Source organism: Arvicola amphibius, chromosome 4 (assembly GCF_903992535.2).
Source record: "Arvicola amphibius chromosome 4, mArvAmp1.2, whole genome shotgun sequence".
Lineage (NCBI taxonomy): Eukaryota > Metazoa > Chordata > Mammalia > Rodentia > Cricetidae > Arvicola > Arvicola amphibius.
This window is the reverse complement of record NC_052050.1, coordinates 62,501,294-62,528,504: the sequence shown is the minus strand read 5'-3', so window position 1 is coordinate 62,528,504 and position 27,211 is coordinate 62,501,294. Positions and strand designations below refer to the sequence as shown.

The following is a 27,211-nucleotide window of genomic DNA, read 5'->3' as shown; positions in this document are numbered from 1 at the left end:
CCAGAGGAGGACGGATCCCTCTGAGCACTGGCTGGCTGCCTCTTTTGTAGCTTACACATACTTCTTTGTAAGTTGAGTCCTAGTACTCACTTCCCAGTTATTGTGAGTGTGGAATAAGGCACCCTATGAAGAGGATATGCCTTTTCCAAAATAGGCATGGTGGACACTCCTTTCACACGAGCAACTTAATTTTCACCAGAACCACATACTTCTCTGCAAAATGCTTGTAGTCCCTCCCATGTGTCAGTTCCCTAGCTCCACGGTTTGACTCCTGAAACAGGATGTAGTGTGATGGGGATAGCCCCACACAGGCTGCAGACCATCTAAGGTGAAGGACTATGCCTTCCTTTCTCTTGTATTCCTCCATAGAATTTGGATTGCGATGTTTCAAGGTCAATGCTGGGCTGGGCTGGGGTTGTAGGAAGATGTGTGGAGTAGACGGGAAAGCACATTTGCTCACGGGGCTCTACCACCTCCATGCCATGGCCAGGCGAGGTCAACATCCCGTTTAGGAGCTGGGCACTCCTGCCTGACCCAGCAATGCTTCCTTCTTTGTTCCGATATGAGTTTTCTTCTCTTGGCGGGTTTTGAGAGTTGATATACACATGTGCATTTTAATGTGTGCAGCAGGTGCCTGCCTGTGTGTACGAGCTTGTGTGTGCGTGTGAGAGAAAAATTTCTCAAAGGGATTCTTTTTCCTTCATGCTGTTCCAGAAGAGACAAGCTTTCTGCTCTTATCTCTTCCAGCGTGTGGAGATGAGAATGAGCAGACAACAGGTGCTGACTAGGGGCTAGAATGATGAAAGGCCTTTACAGGTGTGATCCCTATGTTTGCTGTTACAGGCTGGGTTAGCCCAAGGCTAGTTTGGTTGTTTCGACTCCTCTGGTTTTTCTGGGCTGATTTCATGACTTATTATTCCATCCCATGGTTAGACTGACATTCATGCCCCACCCCCTACTCATAAGGCATATCCCAGATTTTCATAATGTCAGGTATTTGACATTAGAAGAAGACGGTGTTAGAAAAGCCTGCTGACTATCAGAGATATGCCAGTGCTGAGACCTTGAGAGAGAAGAGAATTGTCCCTCCCTCCCCAACTCACCTCACTTCTGTCCTGGTCTGCGCTGCCCATCAGGAGCCTCCCTCTTTCACCAGCTTCTCTCCTTCTTCCATCTTCTCTCAGGGCAGCTGCCGGCTGAGGCTCGGAGACCGAAGCAGCTCTCTTAGGAAGTCTGCACGGAGGGTCATGAAAGCTGACTCTGAAATTTGCTCTCTTCACACTGGGTACTCCTTAGGAATTCTCATGCCTCTCAGAGCCCCTCCTCTGCACAGTATCGTCTACTGATCTTTGCTGCAAGGACAGTAAGCTGGTGGCTGTTGCTAACATACCCACACACTCCAGAATGCCACCACTGAAAAGCTTCCACGATTGAACTGCCCTGATCTCCCTGCTCTCAGGACTTCAATTCTGCAGTCCTGAGCAGTGGCTGTCATGTTCCTGGGCAAGCTGGACTCAGGTGACAAGCTTACTGAGGGGCTGTCAACTGCCTTGTCCCAAGTCTGTAAGTCAGAGATGAAGTGGGACTCGGAAGTCTGTCAGTCTTCATGTTGAGAAGATCTTCACAGCTCCACAACTCCTGAGACCTGTGCATCACTCCTAAACCCAGCCATTTAACTGGTCTGGCGGACATAGCTTGCTCTTTGAAAGGCTTAAAAAAATCTGAGCACAGACAAATCTACTGAGTTAGGGATTTCCTAGACAGGAATGATGCCGGCAGGCTTGGGGTAGACCAGGGCACAGGCTCCGGACAATCTAAAGAGTTAGGGATTTCCTAGACAGGAATGATGCCAGCAGGCACGGGGCAGACCAGGGCACGGGCTCTGGATAAGCACCATGCACCACGTGTTTGCTGTAAAAGTGCTCAGTCTCCAGCTTGGGTCTGACAAGTGAGAAACTGGGTTTATCTCAGAGGTCGATCTCAACACCCTTCTAAGTAAGCACTGTTTGAGGCTCATAACATAAGAATCACTGCTCTAGCCAGATGTTCACAACCAGGACTTGCTTGCCCCTCGGGTGACTTTAGTCCATATCTTAAGGCCTATTTCATGGTCATGCTGAAGAGGTGAGGTGCTTCTGACATCAAGTGGGGAGAAGCCGGATGTGATGGCCAACAGTCTCCATGCGCAGAACGGGCTCTCAACACAAATAATTAGCCAGCCCAACACACCCACAGCTCTGAGGCTGAGAAAGCCCACTCCTGCTCTGTCTTTGTTTGCAGTGAGCTTGACCTGTCCTAAGGCTATGTGAAGGTGTTTCTATCCCCTTTCCTGGGTGGGGGCTGAATTAGCATGTTGAGGGCTAGTGTTGATGGGTGTGGGCACTACACATTATCAGAGGAGGAAAGGTGAAGCCAGCTGGAAGAGCTGTGTGTGCATGTCGTGTGTAAGGTGTGTGTGTGTGTGTGTGTGTGTGTGTGCGCGCGCGCGCTCACATGCACATGTGTGTGGAGATCAGAGGATAGCCTTGGATGTCACTCCTCAGACTATCTAGCTTGATTTTTTGAGGCAGGGTCTTCCACTGCCTTGGAGCTCATTGAGTAGGCTAGGCTGGCTGCTACCAAGGGCTCCTTCTAACTCTTCTTCCTCAGTATTGGGATAGAAGCATATCACAGTGCCCAACTTTTTATGTGACTTCTGGGGATCAAACTCAGGGTCTCAACCTTGCAAGACGAATATTTTACTGACTGAACTATCTCCCGAGTCCAGGAGAAACTTTCTCAATGATGTCAATTTCCATCATCCTAGCATCCAAACACCCACAGCCCAGGCTTCTGGGGATACAAACCTAGTCCGCAAGGGGAGAGCTTGGCACAAACAGCTAACTGGGCAGATGAGTAAACAGGCAGAGTGTCACCCTGCAGAGCACAGGGGTTTGCTAGGCTCCTCTGAGTACAAGGTCAGCCTGTACCAGAAAGCAACAGCTCCTACAGGGTCCCCGACTACAACAATGTCTGGCCTACAGACGGAACATCCACAGTGGGCTCCCGCCCCACTGTTCTGCATTCTGTCAAGGCCATGATGAGAGTGGCTAATTTCTGAGTCATTTTGTTGCTGGCTGGAGCAGGACTAGGGGAGATGAGGTTGCTTCCTCTGTGCGCCGCAGTTCACTGCGACCCTGGGGTTCCTCAGGTCCATGCTCTCTGGATGCAGGTGACTGCACTATCGTTCCTTCCTGCTTCTACTTTTCCTCTCTGCCTCTGTGAAAGACTCAGAATCTTTCACAGCCGGAGAAAGCCAGGGCTCTGAGATGGCAGAGAGATGGAATCCAGCACATTCTGACCGAAAAGCTAGCTATCGTTCTGATATTTGCTCTCCAAAACTTCACATCTCCAAAAATCAGTGAATGACAGTCTATCTGATAATTATTTAAGAAACACCAGCTAGAAGATCTTGCTTAATCCCACGACATATAACTTACAGGCACCGATCAAGCTAAACCTAAGTGGAAATCTTCACAGAAATGTAATATATGTGGAGAGACACATACAGGACGGTGAGCCAGGCTCATAGCTCTCGGTTTTTTTGTGCTTAAATCAATACCTGAAGAGAGAGCAGCCCAAGGCTAATGAATAGAGACAGTTGGGCTCTCAGGACACAGGACACCCCAGCAGAGAGGGACGTTCGTCTCTAAGATAGCAGATGAAGGAAGAGCTGGGTTCTTCATCCTCCCTCAGTCAGCGAAGAGGATGAGGCTTTCCTCACCTGTGCAGAGATCTGAAGCCTGTCCTCAGGCTGGAGGAGTCCTCCGAATCTGAAGGCCAGAGATTGTTTCCCTATTGGATCCCCGGTGTTCCTTGATGTTTTCTGAGCAGGAAACCCAGTGATTCTACAAAGGAAACACAAGCTAGACCTTGAGGATCTGGAACAAAGAGCTTGTGTCAAATTCTGCCACAAAGGTCTTTGTTTCCAGAGAAGTGGAACACACGCACACACACACACACACACACACACTCAGCTATAGTGAAGGATGTTCAGGGGCACCAGGGCCCTCAGACTATTGTTCTAAATCACATATATATTCATAAAATGCTTGGCAATCTTGGATACATGCAAACAAATCAACAGAAAGCAACCTTGGTGTCTGGGGGATACTGCTCGCCAGTGAGCAATTAGAGATATACAAGTCCTCCCTTCCCCCATCTCTCCCCTCCCTCCCTCTCCCTTCCTTTTCTTATATCAAATAAAGTTGATTTCAGTTATAAAATGTGTGTATGTATGTATTTATGTACATATTTTGGCTATTTGAGACAGGGTTTCTTTGTATAGCCCTGGCTGACTTGGAGTTTGTTTTGTAGACCAGGCTGGCTTTGCACTCACAGAGGTCCACCTGCCTCTGCCTCCGAGTGCTGGGATTAAAGGTGTGCATCACCGCACCCAGCTTCAGCTAAAATATTTTCAAAAAGTCTTATTGTTCCAATGTGGTTTTGTTTCTCAACTTGAAAGAAATTAGAATGGGGTCATTTTTCCCTCTTATTTTGTGTTAGACATAAGCTACCTTACGTCACTTACTCAATGATATGACAAAGGGGAGATCAACCATTGTTTTTAAACATGAAAACAGTTAACGAGTTCAGTGCCCAGATATGTTCAACAGCAGATCTGAGATGTGGGCATAGGCCACCACAGAACCCATTCCCTTCCTGGGCTTCCACATGGCCAGTGTGTTCAATGATATGACAAAGGGGAGATCAACCATTGTTTTTAAACATGAAAACAGTTAACGAGTTCAGTGCCCAGATATGTTCAACAGCAGATCTGAGATGTGGGCATAGGCCACCACAGAACCCATTCCCTTCCTGGGCTTCCACATGGCCAGTGTGTCCTGCCCACACTAGTCCTAGGTTTATCCTTGGGATTTAAGCCATCCCTGGTGCCTGGGTGCCCACAGCGCGATTGAAGTTTGTTCTTTCTCGTTATCCCTTCTCCCATCGTGGAATCTCACATAGTCTAGACTGGCCTTGAAATTCTTTATATAGCCAAAGATGACCTCAAACTCCAGGTCCTCTTGCCTCTACCTCCCACTGCTTGGATTACAGGCATTTACCACTAACACCAATTTTATGAGGTGCTGAGAGTTGAAACGGGGCCTCCAGCACTCTTTGTTTGCCCTTTAATGCCTAAGAAGTGCTGGCAAGGTTGGGCTGCAGTAGGGAAGCATGGATTACCCTCAAGCAGTGGTTCTCAACCTTCCTAAAGCTGTCACCCTCTAAAGCAGTTCCTCATGCTGTGGTGACCCCTCAGCTATAATATTATTTTCATTGCTACTTCGCAACTGTAATTTTGTTCCTGTTATGAATCATAATGTAAATATTTGTTCTTTCCAATGGTCTTAGGCGACCTCTGTGAAAGGGGGGTTTGACCCCCAGGTTGAGAACCAATGCCCTAAAGCCATTCTAGTCCAGAAGGATAGAGTTTGCCACTAGGTCATGTGGCGCAGTTCTCTGCATGGGTGGAGTCAAAGCTACCAGGACAGAGTGCTCTGTGATGCACAACAGTTTCACTGGTAGAAATAAAGGCTGGTTGCCGATCTTAGCTCACTTTCATTTACTTTGTTTCCTCAGCTTGGTCCTTCGTAGACCAGGACTGGAGCAGTCAATGCCTGTCTCCTGCCACTGAACACTCACACATTTTAATTGTTGTCTTTGCAAGTCTGCAAGTCTGTCTTCTGCCACCTTTGATCAACTCCCCTCCTCATTAGACTCTAAGTTCTTACGTTTTATGCATGTTGTGGTCATCTGGGTTCAAACATGTCTGACTGATAGAGATGGGGTCACTTCTAGCCTCTTAAATTACAGTTCCTGTGGTTTTTGTTTTCCGCCATTCCATTGCATAATGTGGTTGGTTAGGTGGGGGGCAGCTGTCGGTCCCTAATTATTTGCACCATTGTTAAAAGCTGGGCTCATCCCGCTTGGGCATCACCTGGTTTCTAGACCTGCGTCTGCTGTCCTGCATTAGCCCCACTGCAATGGTTTTCCACAGGCAAGCAACTAAATATTGTTACTCTTGTAAGCATGAGAACTGAGCTCAGTCTCTAGAACTTATATTAAAAAGCTAAGCTTGTTGGTGTGTGCTTAATCCTAGCATTGGAGTGGTGGGGACAGGGAGCTCCCCGACCAGCCACCCTAGTCCAATCCATGGGTTTTAGGTCAATGAGACTGTTTCAAAAACCAAGGTGGACAGAGCATGAGGGATGATATCTTAAGCTGATTTTTGGCTTTCACATGCATGTACAAACGTGTATGCAAGCACACACACACATGCACACACACATACATATACATGTATACATACTCACACAAAGTTAGTGTTTTAAACCTCTGGGTACTTCGCTTATTATCACACAGCATAGCAACGTAAGTAGCTGCCGCTCATCATACAGTTGTTATATCAGGCGTGTAGGACTTAGATCCTCTTGCCAGTACCATGAAATATGAATCATCACATCTGTGGCCTTCAAGGCAGCAGGGACATTCACATGACTTTCTTGGGGACAAGGGGCTGAGCCAGGATTTAAACTAAGGACTAGCATGCTCCATAGCTTGCTTTAGGGATTGGCTTTAAAATGTCAAATCTAGAGTGTCTTAGGGCTTTGTGAGTGAAGCTTCCCTTTTGTGAAAGTATTTGTTTCTTTATTTACCTTTTTTAAATTTATTTTTATTTTATTTTTTATTTTTTGGTTTTTTGAGACAGGGTTTCTCTGCAGCTTTAGAGCCTGTCCTGGTGCTAGCTCTTGTAGACCAGGCTGGTCTCGAACTCACAGAGATCCGCCTGCCTCTGCCTCCCGAGTGCTGGGATTAAAGGCGTGCGCCATCACCGCCGGCTATTTATTTACTTTTAATTTTTGGTGGTGCACCCCTTTAATTCTAGTCCTTGGCAGGGAGAGGCAGGCAGATCTCTCTGGTCTACACAGAGAGAGTCAGGACAGCCAGGGATACATGGAGAAATTCTTGAGAAAAGAAAAAAAGAAGGAAAGAAAGGAAGGAAGGAAGGAAGGAAAGAAGGAAAGAAAGAAAGAAAGAAAGAAAGAAAGAAAGAAAGAAAGAAAGAAAGGAAAGACGGAAGGAAGAAAGGAGGGCTCCTCTCCTGGAATCTGTGATCCTCCAGGTTTGGTTTCCACAGAATCTGAAATCCCAAATTGTACATACTCAAGTTTAATGTGTACATTCAAATCAATAAAGATTAGCAAAACATTTAGAAAACACATTGATCCTACAGTTTCATTTCTGTGAACTTATGCTAAAGTGGTTATGAATGACGGGAACAAAGCCATTTGTGCATAGCTTCCGTGTAACTTAGACTATAACAGTACTATAGGGAAGAAGCCAACACTGCCGAGCTATGGAGAAGTAGGTGTGTTCTTGGGTCTACCCCATAGAATGCTATTAATGCTTAAAAATGACCATGTGTGTAACATGTAGTGAGATGGAAGGATGATGAAAATGATAATGTGTAAATATATATATAATGTTGAATCTTTCTATGATTACAGTGGTAAAAGCCGTGTTTTCTACATATGGAAAATGAGGGAAATTTGGTCTCTGAGACGGTCAATGATTAGTGTTTTTTTACCCTTTACCTCAATATAATTACCATAATATATGCATAATAATATATTATACAGTGATATTATATGATAATACACACAGTGATATTAAACTGACTATTTTCACTCAGTCAGCTGTTAGTGCAATTCAAAATGTCAGGGTGTTTGGTCTGACTTAACTATGGCTATAATTTACCAGAAAGTGTTTTTTTTTTTTTTAAAAAAAGATTTATTCATTTATTATGTATACAGTGTTCTGGGGCACCAGATCTCATTTCAGATGGGTGTAAGCCATTATGTGGTTGCTGGGAACTGAACTCAGGACCTCTGGAAGAGCAGTCAGTGCTCTTACTCTCCGAGCCATCTCTCCAGCCCCAAGTGTGTTTGTTTTATGTTATCCCTAAGGAACTGAGAAATTGTAACTAGCTTTGGTACTCCCTTATGTTGACTGGCAACACTGGAGACAATTATTTTTGTTTATTGGCATGAAGTTGTTCTCTAGGTTTGAATTAAGGGCGGGGAGGACCAAATCCCAGCAGGGTAAAGAGCCACCTCGTCTGGAGGACCCCATCTCTCTCCTGACATCTCCTGATTGTGGTGCCGAGTGGTACCTGGTGGGCAGCTCTGACAAGCAGTGGCACATTCTAGATCTACAGCACTGGTTCCTAAGGACGCTCTGGAGGAGCTCTTAGGGACCCACAACTATCAGGCGTCTGGGGAACACTCAGGGAAAATTCCTGGGCCTCCTGAGGACTCTTCACAATTAGACAACTTCCAACGTGTTGACTCTTCCCGGTGGATGGATAATCAAGTGATCTTTCACAGACAGCAAGCCTTCCCATCCCATACCTGACACCTCAGCCTCATACCTCAGCCCTCAGCTTTTTAAACTCAGCTCTCATACCTCAGCCTTCCCACTTCGGTCCTCCCACCTCAACCTCCCACCTCAGCTCCACACCGCAGCCTTCCCACCTCAGCCCTCACATAGCCCCATCTGCAGCTCTGGATGGCTTCATTTCTGACCATCACCTCCTCAGTAGAGTGTTGTATCTCACAACCGCTGCTGGGTGACACTCTTACTTCTTTTCTTTCTATTGGTACTCCCTGACAACTTAAAAAAATGAACGCATTTGGCATATATAAAATCTTTTATTTAAAATGTTAATTAAAATTTGATAAAACAGTTTCTATGCTCGCGTAGTTAAAAATTATGCCATTGTTTCGGAATATAACAATGTAAAATTCTTTAATCAAGATAATTAGCATACCTGTCAATCCAAATGCCACATTCAATGATGAGAATATTTAAAATTTAGTCTTAGTGAACTTGAAACCTGCAATAATCATTTTCTGCATTCACTAGATTGTGTTATAATACATTCTAAGTTTAAAAAAATCCCTTTATTTCTCTTTAACTGAGGTGTTGTGCTCTTTAATGGGTCTTTAAAACATTCATTTACTTATTGCGTGTGTCTCTGTGTGCGTTTGTGTGTGTCTGTGTGTCTACGTGCTGGCATATGTGGAAGTCAGGGGACACTTCGTGGGAGTCAGTTCTAGCCTTCTACCATGTGGGTCTCAGGAATCGAACTCAGACTGTTAAGCTTGACAATCAGTCCCCTCACCTATGGGCCTGTAACTTTTCAAATATGGCGTCTATGATAGTTAATCGTCATTGCCAACTTGATGGAGTCAAGAATTGTAAAGGACATTATTGGGGGACATCTGTGTGTGTGTGTTTTCAGAGAGGACTAGAAGAGGACCCACCCGCACTGGACATCATCCCATGGGCTGGGGCCCTGGACTGAACAAGAATGAAAGGAGATAAAGCTATGTAAGCACCCAGAGCTCCTTTCTTTCCTTTCCCACCCACCCAGATGTGAGCAAGCAGAGTCCTGTAGGTACTGGACTTCCCTACCATGATGGACTGTGCCCTCAGACTGGGAGCTAAGCAAACCCTTCCTCTGTAAAGTTGCATCTTGTCAGGGACTCGGTCACAGCAAGAGAAAAGTCGCCAACACAGCATCCAATGCTGGAGACAGCTTCTCAGGTCCTAGTGCTAAGCAGCATGCCTTGCAGACCTCCTGCAGACCTTGGCCACTGGGTTTGGTTGTTCAGCCCTGGACTTGGTGTGGTCCTCCCCAAGACTTTAACCTTCCGCACACACCAAGGTACACTGTGAATCAGTCCTCTGGAGAGGTCTAACTCCTCTTGTCCCTGGTCTCTTCCTCCTGTTTGAGAGACCTTGTTGAGGGTTTCAGCAGGCACAGTTCCTGCCCTGGAAGGGCAGCAAACAGGCCCCTTACCTTGATTCTTCTGCTGTAGTGAGTGTGCTAGTCATGAGTGAGGCATGATCCTGGCAGGTCGGTGGCTTCAGGTTGTGCACATCCATTATAAGGCCCTGCAGTGGCTCTGTAGGTCTGGGTGGACTCTCACCATGCCTCTGTGATTGTGGTCGTCTGAGCACTGTGGTTGCTCCTCACTGGTAGTACATATTTATTGAATTCAGAGTGGCAGCCGCTTCTCCCGAGTCCTTCTTCCGCTTGGCCTCTTCAGGATATTGTGAGTGCTGCACACCGGTGTGTGGCTGACACGGGGAAGATGTTGCCTTTGAAAGGAACACGCCTCTCCTTCATTAGCGAACATCTCGCACCCAGAGATGAGGCTTGACTAGCCAAAATCAGGCTCCTGCGTGAGGCTAGCCCAGGACCAGGCTCCCGCGTGAGGCTAGCCCAGGACCAGGTTCCCGCGTGAGGCTAGCCCAGGACCAGGCTCCCGCGTGAGGCTAGCCCAGGACCAGGCTCCCACTTTAGTTTCCTTTGAGAAATGAGGCCACTTGTCACCTCGGCTGTTAGGTCGGTAATACTTGTTAACCATTCGTTTGTGGAGAACACTGGTAGGAGGGAGACAAAATTGAGGAGGAAGAACTTGAGTATTACTCTTCGTGGGGGTCTTAAAAGAATAGATCATATTAGTTCCCATTACACTCTGAGGACCAGAGATTAATGTAGTAATGTCCAGTCATCATATGAAAACAGAGCTGGTCCACTGAATGCTCCTTTGTTTAGGGCCACATGGTGTAGAGCTAGGAGCTCAACTCTTTTCACACCTATTTTATTTAAATCAATGCACCCGACCAGCTGTGGTCACAGGTTCTGACTCACCACCCACTGTGAGTGACCATTTCAGGAGGATCCAGGCCTCCTTGAAGGACAGCACAGTACTGCGCCCCAACACTGTCGGCTCCCAGCTTCCATCTGCATGGTGGCTTTCCCATAGTGCACCGTTCTTCATCCCCAGAGTCATTTCTACATTACTTTTCTGTTACGTAAAAATAGGTTGTTCCCATGATAGCCCTGAGAATGTGGCAACATTGGCTTGAGGGAACATTCTCATTAGACATTTATTAATGAATTGACCATAGATGGTATTGTAGAGAATATGAATGGGGTGGGATCATTCTTAAAAATCCAGAGCAACGTTCTTTGAGCCTTAGGTGTGGGACCTGTGTTGTAGATAGTTCTCTGTATTTTGACCAGTTGTGGCTTTCTGTTAATGGTCTCTATTTGCCACAGAGGAGCTTTTTTGATAAGGGAGAGAGCTACACATATTTATGGGCATAAGGACTTGCTATGTAGACCAGGGTACCCTGGAACTCGCAGAGACCTGCCTGCCTCTGCCCCAAAGTTTTGGGATTGAGGAGTGTACCACCATATCGGGCTTCTACTTCAGAATGAATCGTCGACTAACTACTTTCCTCAGAGCAGCAAGCACCTCCTTGTTCCTCAGGCTGTAGATGAGAGGGTTGAGCATGGGGGTGAAGATGGTATTAATCATGGAGAGTATTTCATCCTGTTCTGAAGTGTGGAAAGAGCGGGGGGTCATGTAGATGATCATGGCTGGCCCGTAGTAGAGGCTGACTACCGCCAGGTGAGAGGAGCACGTGGCCAGCGCTTTCCTCCTGCCCTCTGGAGAATTCATTCGGAGCACGGTGAGGAAGATGAGCAGGTAGGAGGACATGATGAGTCCCAAGGGGAGGAGAACAAACACGATGCAAATGACCGATACCACTGTCTCGTACAAGGACGTGTCCTCACAAGAGAGCTTCAGGACAGCAGGCATCTCACAGAAGAAGTGATGAATTTCCCTGGAGCCACAGAACGGGAAGTGCATGGTGTAGACGGTGTTGATGAGAGAATTCAGGGCGCCTCCACCCCAGGATGCTAGCGCCATCCACAGACAAACTCTAGAGTTCATGATAATTGAATATCTCAAGGGATTGCACACAGCCACATAGCGGTCATAAGCCATGAGGGTCAAAAGGAGACACTCACTACCCCCAAGGGCAAAGAAAAAGAAAATCTGGGTTCCACAGGCAACTTTGGAGATGCTTTTCTTTCTGGAGAAGAAGTTGATGACCATCTTTGGGACAGTAGTGGAAATTAAGGCCAAGTCAATAAAAGAGAGATGGCTGAGTAGGATGTACATTGGGGTGTGGAGCCGAGAGTCTGCCCAGATCAGGAGGACCAGGACAGCATTCCCAGTGAACGCAATGATGTAGATCAGGAGAATGGAAGTGATGAGGATGCCCAGATAGTGCAGCTCTGGGAAAAGCCCCAGAAGTGTGAAGTCTGTTGAGGTCCCATTCCCTCTGTTCATGTTCTGGATGTCCAATGTTGAGCTAGGCAGTGCAGAGAAAATATTAGAAAGCGTGATCAGAATTACATCCTTTGAATATCATTATCAAATCAAAGAAAAACAAAGTTGACAGCTGGGACCAGCCTTTTTGTTATAATAAAGCTCACCCTTGTGAAAATACATTTGGGTATGAAAGGTGAGGTCTTGAGACTGAGGACAGGGCTACGTAAATATGTTTATGTGACATAGCACTGAGATGGTACAAGTATGGGCAGACCAGAGGGGTGCCAAAAACAAAGGGCCGCAGAGCAGAAGAGATGGTTCAGAGGTTAAGAGTGTTTACTGCTTTTCCAAAGGACCTCAGCTCATCAACATCTAGCAGCTAGTTCGCACCTGCTTAGAACTCCCCGTCCAGATGATCTGATACCCTCTCTGGCCTCCGGAGTCATCTGTAAGCTTGTACACATAGCCATAGACATAACACACACACACACACACACACACACACACACACACACACACACACACACTGGATTCTTTGGCAAAAAATGCCTGGTGAGGAATTACCATATTCCTATGATTAAGTGTTTAAGTTTTAAGAACAAGAGCACAATTAATCATGTTATATTTGGTGATTTGTAAATACTTCTGAAAGTTCTTGAGATTTGAACGGTTTGCCATGTACATAGCCTTGTATTGGAAGCCTTCCCCAGGAGCAAGAGATTAGGTGGGGGCAGCTAGCATGGGATGTCATGGTGCAGAAAAGACATGCATATATGGACTGACACACAGTAGACGACTCCAGAGGAATCATGATTCAGAGTTAGGGATATTCTGTCCCCTTCAAATCACTGTCTTTAAGGACCATGTAAAGGTCTGAAGGATGCTGGGGTTCCCTTTAACGCATTCAAACTGAGAGGATGATTGTAATCTCTGGTCATCTGCCTCGTGCAGAGAATTGACCCATATGGTGGGTCACTTACAGCAGCAGGTGTGAACTGTTTTTTTCTTTTTCTACAAGAGCCTTTGTATTTCAGAGACACTTTTTTTGAAGTAAAGATAAACATCACTAAGTAGTTACTGCTCCACACTTACTTTCTCTGATATTCTTAGACAAATGTAACCATACAAAATGGGACAAATTTTCTAGAAACATGTTCCATTTGAATCTTGCACTCTGGTGCTCAGTGGTCACTTACATGCCGATATGTTGGCATGCTGGTCTGGTCAGCTCATCAAAATGTAATTAGACTGTTTACTAAGACGACCCAGGGGTTGGAGTATATCACAGTGATAGTCTTACGTGTTCAAGGTCCTGGGTTAATCTCCAGCAACCTAAACAGAAATCCTGTCTCACCATTTGCCCCAGCCTCTGCTAATAATCTTATTAATCTGCTTCTGGCTGAATCACTTTTTTTGTTTGTTGGGATGTGCTCGATGGAGGCGTGTCTTAGAATTTTCAGATGGGTGCATAACTCATGCAGCTGATGGCCCTGGGTAATGTCACCCTCAAGATGCAGGTACTCACCTACCCACCTGGATACAGCACCATCTGGCTGAATGTGAGCTTGTTCTCTACTGCCCTAAGTGTAATTATGCGATGTCCTAGAACTAATCTGAAGTGAAATTCAATCTCGATTCTTGATCCCTGTCTAAAACTGGGGACAATGAGATGAGAGATTCAGGAAGCTGGCTTTTGGGGTCATTCGGTACTCTGTTCAGTGTTCCTGACTGCTTCGGTTGTAGCGTGCTCCCAGCCCACCCTGGGCAATGCTTTCTCATCAGACCCTCACTCTGGCTCTGCTTCTTTCTTCCTTAGGGACTGGATGAGACATCCTCCCTCTCCAGAGGTCAGATGAGACAATGCTAACGATCTCTTTGGTCTCTAACGCACATTAGATGCTAATGAGGGAAGGGGATTTGGAAGATTTGGAGATGTTCATACACCCTTGAACATGCACAGTCCCCATCCCCAACCAGAGAGAGGCATTTGTCAAAACTGAACTACATATCCTTGTCTCCCAAAGACTAGAATTCACTCCCCATGGGAGGTTTTTTAAGACAATAAAAATTAGTTTTAATTTGAAGGAGGGATTTGCATGTGGTGATGGGCTTTGAGGTGAGTAGACCACCAAGTGAATGAGGGCTGGCCTCTTCATCAGCAAGGCCTTTGTTCTGCCTGCTCTGCCCAGATGACACCGTTCTGGTTGTTGATATCTCTGCTCAGGAGAAGCCTGACTTTATTGGTCTGTATCTCAACGCCATCACATAACGCCTGTGATAAAACCATCTAATTCCAAGAAAGGGAAAGGTAGGAGGAAGGGAAGTGTACAGAGGGAGGGGAATGAACCTGTTGAGACCAGTCTGGGAGCCCCAGAGATGCTATTTTAAGCATTTACCCATGTAAACATCTATTTGATACTACTGGTTAAAAGTGGCTGTCCCCTATGGAAACAAACCTTTTCAGATCATCAGCATGCGTGGTCTCAACACTGGGGTGATCAGGTCTTAAGTCAGCACCAACACACAGTCAGGGTTTACTGTCTTCTTAATGGCTGGCTTATCACACTTGGACGCTGCAGGCTGAGCTCTGTCTAGCTTTCTTCTTGAGCCAGGCTAGATTTAAAGAGCTATTAGATAAAAATTAGGGTTATAAAAAGGTAATATAAATAATTATGAAATTCAAACACATTTCTGGAAGAGAAGAAATGTCAGCCTATAGAAAGATGGTTATGGTTGAAGCAGTAACCATGGCTTGCGATGCTGAGCAGGAGGGGGTCCTGTGGTAATTGCTCCACCAGTCACTCTCACCGCACACTGTGAGGTTGGTTGGTGGGAGCTCATAAACATAAACCACCTTGCTTGCCCAAGACCAGTACGAGTACAGACCTGGATTTGTGCCAGGCAGTCGGGTCACACTCTCAGCCCCAGTACCTTTAAGATAGTCACCACCATAACACTGCTCATACCTTCTCCATATTAACTGAGGAAAAAGTCAGCAATGGGGCATCTGGCTGTAATTGGGGTCAGCAAGAAAACACATCATTGGGTGGCCTTTCTTCTCTGCTCCCTCTTCCCCATCTCCTACTCCAGGCAAAACCACGGTTCCTACTCAAATCTGTAGATCTGAAGCTTTGGGGGATAAAAACTCTTATTAATTACTACAGAGCACAAATGAATGCACCTTGAGAGGTCTTTCATGGGACTGAGCCTCACTTCACCTCAGCGAGGACCAGATTATGAAGCTGGGCATGCCCAGTGAGTGATGACTGCAGAACATGTGGCCTGCTTAAATGGAGTCTGGCTTCTCTGGAAAATCCACTCAGATGACTGGTTGGCTTCAGACTCACAGAGTAGAAGACAAATTGTCCATGCACACTGCAAAGCAATTAAACCATGACACCCCAGGAAACGGGGACTAAATGCAAGACTGCATCTCAGGCAGGAGCTGCCTGATGAAATGGATGCCTCCCCTTACACAAGCACTTCTGGGAGCCCACATCACCTTTGTCCTCGGGGAATCCTGTCTCCAGACATCAATTAGTTGTGTTCTCTGATAGCGTCTTGAGTTTCTTCAGAATTCCAGAATTGTTGTCTGATCAAGTGGGAGAAACTTTAGAGAGTGAGGCTTAGGTCTCAGTGGGGCATCTGAGGTCAAAGAGCTCAGGAATGTCCACTGGAGGGATATTCTCCCAGTTAAACACAGGTACGATCAAATGTAGAAGTTGACTAATGGTTACTTCTGAATTTCCCACATTTGAATTCTATGATTCTTTGAATTTTATTCTTTCACAGTCTCATATATTTTGTAAAACATGCTTTGATTATATTCTCCCCTATTATCCTATTATTATCCTATTATTGCCATCTCTCACTTCCACCAAACCCCTACTTCTTCCCCTAAGCCTCCCTGTTCCTTGTCAAGTCTGCCTCTGGACCAGAACTAAGTTTCCTTGTCCTTTCATTGGGGGCTCTGAGAAAGCCTTGGGTTGGCCTGATTCAACATTTACCAATGGCCATAGAGTCCTGGGCTGGGGATACAGTAGCGTCTACAATTCCTACATTCTATACCACGAGTTTACCAACTGGCAACTCAAAGGAATCTACCATTTCTCCCATGACGTGCCAGGGATGTTGAAGATCTCTCACACAGACTCTTCCACCTATGAGCTGTAGGTCTTTGGGAAGGGCAGCTGCATTTATGATCATCACCTTGGTTCTATCATGGTTTCTTCCATGTTCATCTTCCTCAGCATTCTTCACATACGTTTCTCAAGGGAGGGGCACGGTCTTGGGTACCCATCCTCTCATCTTTTGGTGGTAAGTCTGCTTAAGACTGTGTGCTTATGTATACATAGTACTAGTTCCTCCTCCTCTCCCGAGAGGGTGCAGGCTGCACCTATTCTGTAAGGTCCTCACACTCTGATGGTCAAGGTGTTGAATACCGATTAATGTATGTATTGGCCATTTGTGCTTTCTCTCCTGAAAATGTCTGTTGATGCATTTAACTCTCTCTGCCTCCTGATTGTGGATGTAATAGGATTCATTGCTTCAAATGCCTGCTGCCTTCACTGCTCCACTGTGATAGATTGTGCCCCATTCACTTAAAAAAGAATCTACTAAGCTTGTTTGCAGATTATATCATTTGCTCTTTTATATTTAATTTTTAAGATCTTTGCATATTCTGAGTCTAAGCTGTCTGTCAGATGAATGCTTGGTAGATGCTCCCTTCCATTTTGCAGGCTGGGCGGTCTTTGTACTCTTGGTCTTTGTCTCTGCACAGCTTTTTATTTTGGTGCAATCTCATTAGTCAGCTCTTGCTATGGTTTCCTTGGCTACGAGAGAAGGTCATTGCCCATATCATATCTTGTGGTGTTTCCCCACTTTTCTCTAGTATTTTAAGGGTTCCAGGTCTCACAGTAAGGACTGCTACACACTCAGAGCTAAATTTTGTACATGAGAGATAGAGATCTAGTGCCATTTTCTGGGGTCTGAATATCCAGTTTTCCTAAGAGCCTTTGTTAAAGGTTGCTTTGCTCCAGTGTATGTGTTTGGCACCTTGTAAAGAACCAGATGGCTGTAGTTGGAGGGATCTGTTTTCTTTAATTGGTCTAAGTGTCAGCATTTGTGTTACGATCATGCTGTTGTTGTTATCATGGTTCTGTGATGATATGACCTTAGAATGTTGTAAGACTTCCAGCATTGCTCTTTTTGTTCAGGATTTCGTTGACTATAAAGGACCTTTTTTTGTGCTTCCATATTCATCTTAGATTTTTTTTTTTCTGTGAATGGTGTCTTTGGATTTTGATGAGAACTGCATTGAACCTAAGGAATGTTTATTGAAAAATGACCATTTTCACGATGTTAATCCCACCTATCCATCAACATAGGCAGCCTTTCCATCTTTTAATATTATCTATGATTTCTTTCTTCAGTGTTTTATAGCTCCCTGCCATGAGGTTCTCAACTTTTCTGGTTGGGCTTATTAGTAATTTTTTGGAGAATAGAATTGTTTTCCTGGTATCTTTCTCAAGAAACCCATGCTTGTTTTATATTCTGCTTCTTTGTTGATTTATATTTTTTATTTCTAAGTGTTCTTTGATGGAGTGTATAGTGTCTTCTAGGTCTAGGATCTAAGCATTCTTTTGAATCTTTTGCTATTTCACCTACTTAAACAGCACTGTAATTAGTTACTGTGGAATTGTTAACGTTTGAAAGAAACACAGTTTCCCATTGACTCTATGTTGAGGTCTGTGCCAGCGTTGGGAGAACAATACTTATGCTTTGACGTGAGGACCATTTTAGTGAGCAGTCTTCTCTTGACAATGTATCCTGGCCTTCCATCTGAGGTGTAGTGCTTAACCCAAGATTCATTTCCTGTGTGTTTTCCCCATTGTATCTCTGGGTGTTGTCATGAGATTTGGAACAGCTCTCACTGGTTCAAGGTCTGAGTGGCCCACGTTCTCAGTTGATCTTGAAGATCAGGAAGAAATATATGTTTAGCTATAGGAATGTCTACATAAGACAGAGGCCCTCTGAAGATACCAGAGACATGTTTGCATATCTGCTATGCTCATGGAGTTTCAAGACTGCAGGGAATTTCATGCAGTATCTTTGCAGGAGGTCAAAGGTAAAGAGGGGATTGCGTTAAATGGAGAGTTAAGTTAATGGATTTGACTATATAAGACTCATAGATAACTGGCAGAAGTTTAAAGAGAATTGTTATGGTAGAAGTGTTCCTAGCCTGTATCAACATTCAGAGACAGTACTGAACGAAGTGAGACCTCTGCAGAATAGCACAAGTTGCAAGAGACAGACAGAGGAGGCCATGTCTATGCAAATGAAGTGTTTTGGGAAGGGAGGAGCACTAGAGCCCGTGACCCCAGAGTTTAGCACACAGAGCACAGAGATGTGGAGGATTATCCAGAGTGTCCCACAGCTTATCAAACAGTCTGGAAAATCTGCCCCTTAGATTGCAGGGGTTTAGTATTTGCGACTCATGATTGTCTGGTCCATATTGATGTATGCTGGCATCTGGGCTCTGTTGACTCCTAGGCTGAGGTAACAGGTGAAGGATGGTAAATTGCTTCTCCTGTAAATGTATGTGTCGTTAGCAACCTGTCTGTCCAGCAATCATCCTCCCACTCACTATCTGTACTGGGCTATCTCATGCAAGCAACTTTCTGGCTGCCCTGCTCACCCTAGGTTCAGTCCAGTTGCCCTGATCACCCTTGGTTCAGTCTGGCTGCCCTGCTTGTTCACAAAGAGAAAATTAAAGGCAGTGACTGTATCCCTGATGTTGCTGGGATAATTATAGGGACCAGCTGACCTGTTGAGCATGCCTGAAAAGGGGAGTGAGGATTGAGAAAAGAAAGAGGCAAAAGACAAAAGATAGAGTCAGGAGGGTCCTCTGTGAATACTGTAGAAACCTCAAATTTATTTTTCATAACACCTTTATACCCAAAGCAAAAAGTGGAGGGAAAAGACTTCCTTACAATGGTTCAAGGAACAAACAAGAGTAAATCCTGAATTCTCAAAACATCTAGTAACCACGCCCTTAGTCAAACATCCTGTTATTTGGTCTTGAGGAGCTTGATCTCTCTGACCTTGCATCAAGATGGAAATAGAGTCACCTGGAGCTCCCTCAGATAATCCATTCCTAAACGCACCCCATCCTGCAGAAGTCACGAACGTTTGCTACTGACTTTCTCTGTCTATGGCTTCTGCCTCAGGTTCTTCCTCAGATGCTCTGATGTGCCCCTTTCACTTGCAGTATTTGAATATAATGAAGTATCCTTCCAATGACAGTCTTCTAAATAAAACACACATTTTAAAACACTGTGGATGCTGGGCTGGAGACATGGCTCAGCGGTTAACTGAACCCAGAAAACCTGGGTTCAATTCCCAGCACCCACATGGCAGCTCACAACTGTCTGTAACTCCAGTTCCAGGTATCCAACACCCTCACACAGGCAAATGTGCACATAAAATAAAAAAAACAAAATATTTTTTAAATGCTATGAACAGTTTTACTACTGCTTGACGTGCCTGTGGTCTTTTTATTATTTTTGACACAGTGTCTCATGTAGCCCTGGGGGAATTTGAACTGGAATTCCAAAGTCCAAGAATGCCCTGAGATTTCTGTTCTTTTTGCCTCTGCCTCCTGATTTGTGGATTGCAGGTACGTGCCAACATGCCCACATGTCCTCTTTTCACCCCTTTAAAAAGTGGCACCTGCTGTAATTGGCTGACCACCAATTTCAGTGTATGGGGTGAATGTGTTTGTGTATGGGAGTGGGGTGAATGTGTTTGTGTATGGGAGTGGGGTGAATGTGCTTGTGTATGGGAGTGGGGTGAATGTGCTTGTGTATGGGGTGGGGTGAATGTGCTTGTGTATGGGAGTGGGGTGAATGTGTATGGGAGTGGGGTGAATGTGTTTGTGTGTGGGCGTGGGGTGAATGTGTTTGTGTATGGGAGTGGGGTGAATGTGTTTGTGTGTGGGAGTGGGGTGAATGTGTTTGTGTATGGGAGTGGGGTGAATGTGTTTGTGTGTGGGCGTGGGGTGAATGTGTTTGTGTGTGGGAGTGGGGTGAATGTGTATGGGAGTGGGGTGAATGTGTTTGTGTATGGGAGTGGGGTGAATGTGTTTGTGTATGGGAGTGGGGTGAATGTGTTTGTGTGTGGGAGTGGGGTGAATGTGTTTGTGTGTGGGAGTGGCCATTTGTCACTCATCCCACCTCTCTCTTTCCCTTGTGGTTCCCGAGGGCAAAGGTTTATCTCCTGACTGACTGGCAAAGCCTTGCTTTCCTTCCTTAGGCTCTCTTGTTTATCTTACTTTCTTTCTCACCTGAATTCCACCTTTCTGTGAATGAGACAAGAGACTCCAGAGGCTGCTTTCTTCGACAGGGCAGTTATGCAAACTTTGTTGATAAAGAGGACAAAATCTCTACAGAATGTGGAGACCATCATAAGATGTGACTTATCCTTAGAAGGAAAGTGGCCATCCCTCCCTTCTCCCCCAGATCAGAGTTGTGAGAGAGGTGTGCAAGTCAGCCATGCATTTCCGTGGCGGACTGTGGAAGCTCTGAGTGGACCCTAAACACCTGCGTTGCTGCGGGAGTTATTTGGGAAAGATTGCAACATCTGCGGATCTTCTAGAGAGTGGCTAACACAACACCTGTGTTTTTCATCATGATGCCCTCATCCCCTGTGTGGGCAAACACTCTTTGCCCACTACCTTCACAAGCTCTCGGATGTTATGTCAAAGTTTGGAATCTAAATCACCACCATGAGACAGACTCCAATGCAAAAGCAGAGTCTTTATTTGCCTGTTAACTCGGGTTCCTCCATTTGTCTGAGGCTGCAGCAATGACAGCAGCAGCAACAGCAGCAGCAGCAGCAGGGATGGCAACAGCAGCGATAGGAACAGGAACACTGCAGGAGAGACCCAGAGCAGTGAAAAAAAATATTTTTAATAGGGGCAGATTCTCAGGAAATTCCAAGCCTCAGTGCTTATCATTGGCTGCCCTCTAGTGGTGTGACGGGGAATTCCAGACTTCAAGGTTTAGGATTGGCTGCCTTCCAATGATGATGTAAGAGGGCTTTCCAGGGCTGAGGGATATTCTCAACTGCCAGTAACTGCCTGATTAGTTCTGATTGGTCCGTTTTCCCTGCTCAGGCATTGGCTGGTTTCAAGTCAGAGGCAGAAAAGGCTCCATTTCTGGGACCAAACTGTGTTTCTTTTTCTGGTTCTTTCTACCCTTTAAATTCTAATCTTGGGGCAAATATATTTGGTATGCCCTGAATCTAGGGACTTAGGACGTTTTTTTTTTTGGTCCTAGTTTCAGGGTCTGGGGATGGGGATTTTCTCTGGTTGTAGGTTTGTGACAAAAAGTCTCTTCCCCTGGCTCTGGTCCCATTTTCAGGGTGTGTTTCTTTCCCTGGCTCTGGACCTGGAGCCAGGTTGCTCCGGGGTTGTACCAGGGCTACAGACTCACTGAATCTATGGGGCCTGGGCCTCTCAATGGAAATTACTGGTTTGTGGTACCCAGATGTTCTTTTCCCCAGAGGTCTGGTTCATGCAGTCTTTTGAGGCTTGCTTCTTCCACTCAGCAAAATACATTAAAAATTTTCTTGCTGCTCATTAATTTTCGTCTGTTTTATTATCACAGATCAGTTTGTTTAAGTGTACAATGGTTGAATACCATGTTGGCTTTTCTGGCTTTTAGATAAATTTACTTTAACTATTTCCACACTGGTTGGATGGTATAACAAAGCCTGTAACATCTGAACTTGTGTGATAGAGATTGTCATTCAGAGATATATTCATTGAAAAGGAGGATGAGTGAATCTCTTTAATGAAGAGAAGCCATTTGGATCCATTATCGGTTTCTACACATAACACCTAGTATTTGGTATCAGATTACTGCACATGGACATGGAGCACGATTAGGTGGAAAGAAAAAATAGATCGTGTAGTACTAGGAAGATATACTAAACTAGGAGGATAATAGACACGCAGGAAACTTCCAGAGAGAATGTGTTCTTAAGTAATCGAACCACAAAAGTCACTGGGGGAGGTGATGGCTGTTACACACTTGGTAGCTGCAATCATGACACAAAGTGTTTTTTTTAATCTCAACACTACGTTTTACATGCTAAATACATGCAAATACTTTTCCAGGAATACCCCGGTAGAGCTGGGAAAAATTTTGAGAGGAACTTCAAGGTACTAAAGATGAAATTATCTGAGGGAACAGAAAATACATAGAAAACAGAGAATTTTGTCAAAGTGTGGTTCTATGAAAGACAATCAAGGTGTGTTTTCATAGAACATATAGTTTCTGAAATGATGAGTAATTTAGCTGCTTTTAAAGGTCCTTGTAAATCCTTCATCCAAGTGTAGAGATGTAAGTCACTCTGATGTTGGGTAAGACAGCTGTCGGGGTCTAACCCCAACATAAACTATCTCTCTGGACCAGCATGGAGGTGTGGGAATAATTGAGTCACAGTTTACACAGCAATATCAGAAGGGAGGCTCAGGGTACATTTATATCCATGCATACCGGGTTTCTAAAGTGAAGATTTCCCATTTCACAGTCTTAACTTCATTTCTTTAAAGTCATTTCAAAAACATAATGAGAATTAAAATCCCCACGCAGTAAATCCCATGTTATCTCATGGATCATTCTCCAGAAGGTGAAGGTTTGTCAATGTATATTTTTGTGACGTAAATCAGCCTCAACCACGACACGTGCCCAGGAATAGTCTAAGTTTACAAGAAGAGAGGGGACACTTTAGGAGGGTCACTGGCCCCCTTTTAAGTTTTGCTATAATTTTCAACCCCAACAAGTTGTTACAATTTCTCATACTGATTTTCTCTATTTTTGTGTTTGTGGCTAAATATTAGCTAACTTTTTTGCCACATTTTTTTAAGGGTCTGTGATTGGCTGTTGAGAGTAAGAAGGAGGGAGTCTGTGTAATGCCCAGTCTCTGTCCCATAAAATGGGACGTTATTATTGTTTGTTTCACTTAAAGACAGCATGACTGAATGAAAATTCCATCTATCATCTTCAGAAAGCACACTGAATATCATCAATAATTGGAAATGAACTCACTCATTATTTTGATCAATATAAATTGTGCTGTTCTAATGACTCATGAAAAGGGCTTTAAATGTATAAAGGAAAAATGGTTCAGATCTATTCTTGCTAAATTTAGTCAGTAATGCATTCAGTTAGAACAAAGAAGAACTTAATTGCATAAATCATTTCGAGGGATTAACTTAGAGTAAAAAATATAAAAAGGAAACATCAACAGGATGATATTTAAATTAGCAATGTTAATCAAAGTGTGAATGATAGAATAACAAATAGGTTCTTGACTTGTAACTCAACAAATTAAGAATCCTTTATCTTTGCAAAGATGTTATTTTCAAAATCTAAGTAATCTTACAAGTACATAATTCTTATAAGGCTTTACTCAACTGAAGTCACCACTATGGGACTAAGACAACAACATTCCAACAAATCCCAGTCTCTATGAGTCCTATATGTTCCTTTCTCACAACTTTCTATTTTCGATTTGGATTCAAGTTGACTAAATTTACTTTGAGATGCAGGCTAAGACATTCACCAGTGGGACCTGGCATTGTCACGGTCCCAGCATCTGCCTGTGCACTTCTGTAGGGCTCCTACCACTTCTTTGTTTCTCAGACTGTAGATGAGAGGATTGAGCATGGGGGTCACTATGGTGCCCAGCACAGCTCCTACCTGATCTTGGTCAGGTGTGTGGGAAGAGGTGGGAGTCATGTAGATGAACATGGCCTGCCCAAAATAGAGACTCACAACAGTCAGGTGGGAGGAGCAGGTGGCCAGGGCTTTATTCCTCCCTTTGGGAGAGTTCATCTTGAGGACGGCGAGGAATATGAGGGTATAGGAGGTCAGGATCAGAGTGAACGGGGCCAGGAGAAAGATAATGGTCGACACAAACTTCACCATTTCGTAGACTGATGTGTCCACACAAGACATTCTCAGAATGGCGGGCATTTCACAGAAGTAATGATTGATCTTCCTGGAGCCACAGAGAGGAAAATTCATGGGGTAGACGGTATGAACGAGGGCTGCACCAGCCGCTCCAATCCAGGTGGAGGCGGCCATCTTCAGACAGACCTTGGGACTCATGAGAATGGTGTATCGCAGAGGGTGACAGACAGCCACAAAGCGGTCATAGGCCATTAGTGTCAGTAAGATGCACTCAGCAAGGCCGAGGGTGAGGAAGGAAAACATCTGAGCGGCACAGGCCAAGAAGGTGATGTCCTGCCTCCCGGTGAAGTAGTTCGTGGCTGCCTTTGGCACTGTGGTGGAGATGTAAGCCAGGTCAATGAGAGACAGCTGACTGAGCAGGAAGTACATGGGGGTGTGGAGGCGGGGGTCCAGCCAGATGAGCAGTATTAGTGTGGAATTCCCAGCAGAGGCCAGGGCGTAGATGGAGAGGATGAGGAAGATGAGGAGGTTCGGGTACCTGCAGCCAGGAAAGAGCCCCAGCAGGATGAAATCAGCTGCAGTTTTATTCTTCAGATCCATATTTTCATTCAGAGTTTCTTATAGCAGATGAACATCTACAATGGTAAATAAAAAGAGAAAACATTTGGCTGGAATAATTTTAGTCTCTTGGTCATTGCCTCAGCTCTATCACCCTAAGGCTGAGATTCTGAAAGGGGGGTTTCCACAAGAGAGGTGTTGGGGTGAGGCACAGGAAGAGAGCTCCGGGAAGAAGATGGGTATCAGGGGTGATGATAGAAAATCCCAAGTTGCAGGTCACTATGGTCAGTTCAAAGCAAACCACTAAAAAACAGCCGGGGATTACCCGAGAGGTTCAAGTGTAAACCACAGGCAGCTGTTAGCTGACCCTAAGTTAAATGTTGGGTAATAGATACAGTCAGCTCTTTCCTATTCCAAACCTGCATTCTGAGTTTCAAGCCACACACAGCAGCTGCTTTACTGACTACAAAGTTACCAAGTGTGGCTAAGCTCTTCTTCTGTGTTTGCTCTGAGCAGTGGGGGGAGATCATTCAGATGATGCCCATTACCCCGAGGAGATCAGTTTTTATGCCCAGTCCAATAAAAGCTATCGCCACCCCCACAACAAAAAGACACTGGTTCTTTATTGTTTTTCTGCTTTGTCCCTTTCAGGGTGTGTTGTCCTTTCTCTGTCCCCTTCTCAAACCCTTGCTTCTCTTCTCTTCTGCTCCTGGTTTTGTCTGGGGTTGTACCTCTAAGAATCCACTCCAATGACCAAGATGTTTCTTCTTTTGTCCAGTAACAGAGACATATTAAAATTTCACTCCATTGATATTTTATCTAGGACTTAGCAAGATCATAGCCTACAATTATTCTGACTACAAAAAATTAATAATTAGTCCCCTTGATGATAACCTCTAACACAATTATTTCTTCTTTGGTCTTTGATTTATTATTATTATTATTATTATTAGTTATATCGAATTTTTTGAGATAGGGTTTCTGTAGCCCTGACTGTTTCTCTTTGCTGTTTTAAATTAACGTCAGTCTCTTGGAATTCTTGAATCTTACAAATTTCTTTCTTTTCAAAATTATATTATTTTATGTATATGGGTGTTTTGCCTTGATGTCAGTCCCTACCCCTCATGTGTGCAGGACCAAGGAGGCCAGAAGAGGGCATCAGTTCTCCGGGAACTAGAGCTACAGATGATTGCAAATGGCCATGTCAGTTCTGGGAACCCAGCCCTCTGCAAGAGCAGCCAGTGTCCTAAACTTCTGAGCTATCTCTTCAGCAGCCCACACTCCTTTCCTGAGTGTTCTTTTCCACCGACCTTCACTCCAGAACATCTTCCGAACTTCCCTGAAAGCCCCTTTACAGCTATACTTAGGAAATTCTAATTGTCTGCCCAAATACGTTAGCTGTTTGTCCTGTTTTACTTACTAGATCCATCAATTGAAAATGATTCATTTCTCCATTAACAACCTAAGAGACAGTGGTTATAGCACTTTGTACATTTTCTGATCTTGTTCATCATCTATAGAATGTGATAATGTGATGAAAACCATTTTTAAGATATATTACAGGTCTGAGGTAAACTCATTTAGATGACTTCTAAGGTCAGATATTTGTAGAAATACTGCACTGTGAGCAAACGTAACGCCTGACCTCCCCTCCCAAACCGTGAGACAAATTCCTGTCTACACAACTAACACCCCATATTCTGTCCTCCCACCAAGCTGATCTCCTGTGTCTGCTGTCTAAACACCCAACCCATGATTTTTCTTTTCAAACAACAAACATAGTAAAGTTTGGCTTCATTATCAAAAATACACTTGCTTTCTTCCCATCCACCCTTAGGTTGCTATGCCTTCCTTTTCTGAGATAAGAAAAATTGCACAGCATGTCTTATTGGTCCTGTAAGGTTGCTTTAATTTTTAAAATAAGCATAATAAACCAGTAACTGTTGGTGGGACGGCTACACACTTACTTTAGCACATGAAAGAGATGGTTCGGTAATGAACTACGTAGTTAGATGAGGGACTGTGCCGAAATGATGTACACAGAATGAATGAAAGAAGCCATCACCACATTTCCCATCAGCGCTCATGATCCAGTCTTCAGGAGGCTCCCACTGATGGCCTTGGTTCACCTAGAAAGGAAGAAGAAGGAAGTGTGACCCCGGGGTCTTTCTTGTATAGAGACCACATCCTTTGGATTCTTTCTTGAAAGCAGATTTCTTGTCAACCACACCACATATTCAGATTTAACTGTAGAACGAGTTCTGTCTGAGTGGTGGGCAGTCAAAGAAGAAACCCTGCCCAAGGCTTTTGTGAAAATGGCAAAAGGCAGATTCTGCAGTAAGTGTGGGGGCAGACTGCACTTTTTTTTTTAAGTGAGGAGTTTTATTGGGGCAAGGGAAGGGAATGGGAAAAGCAAGGGAGAAAGGGGAA

General features: G+C 44.7%; 2 protein-coding genes across 2 annotated transcripts; both read right to left on the bottom strand.

Annotated features, from left to right (window-relative positions):
• Positions 1-11,324: 11,324 nt before the first annotated feature.
• On the bottom strand, positions 11,325-12,269 carry LOC119813598 (olfactory receptor 2T11-like). The gene has a single exon (XM_038328974.1). It carries the CDS (start codon positions 12,258-12,260, stop codon positions 11,325-11,327), a length of 936 nt encoding a protein of 311 aa, XP_038184902.1. The 5' UTR covers positions 12,261-12,269.
• An 11,600-nt stretch (positions 12,270-23,869) lies between these two features.
• Positions 23,870-24,823, bottom strand: LOC119811482 (olfactory receptor 2T27-like). The gene has a single exon (XM_038325411.1). It carries the CDS (start codon positions 24,821-24,823, stop codon positions 23,870-23,872), a length of 954 nt encoding a protein of 317 aa, XP_038181339.1.
• Positions 24,824-27,211: the final 2,388 nt, after the last annotated feature.

Excerpts from the sequence above, each read along its gene's own strand:
- LOC119811482 (XM_038325411.1), bottom strand. The coding sequence starts at position 24,823 with ATGGATCTGAAGAATAAAACTGCAGCTGATTTCATCCTGCTGGGGCTC.
- LOC119813598 (XM_038328974.1), bottom strand. The coding sequence starts at position 12,260 with ATGAACAGAGGGAATGGGACCTCAACAGACTTCACACTTCTGGGGCTT.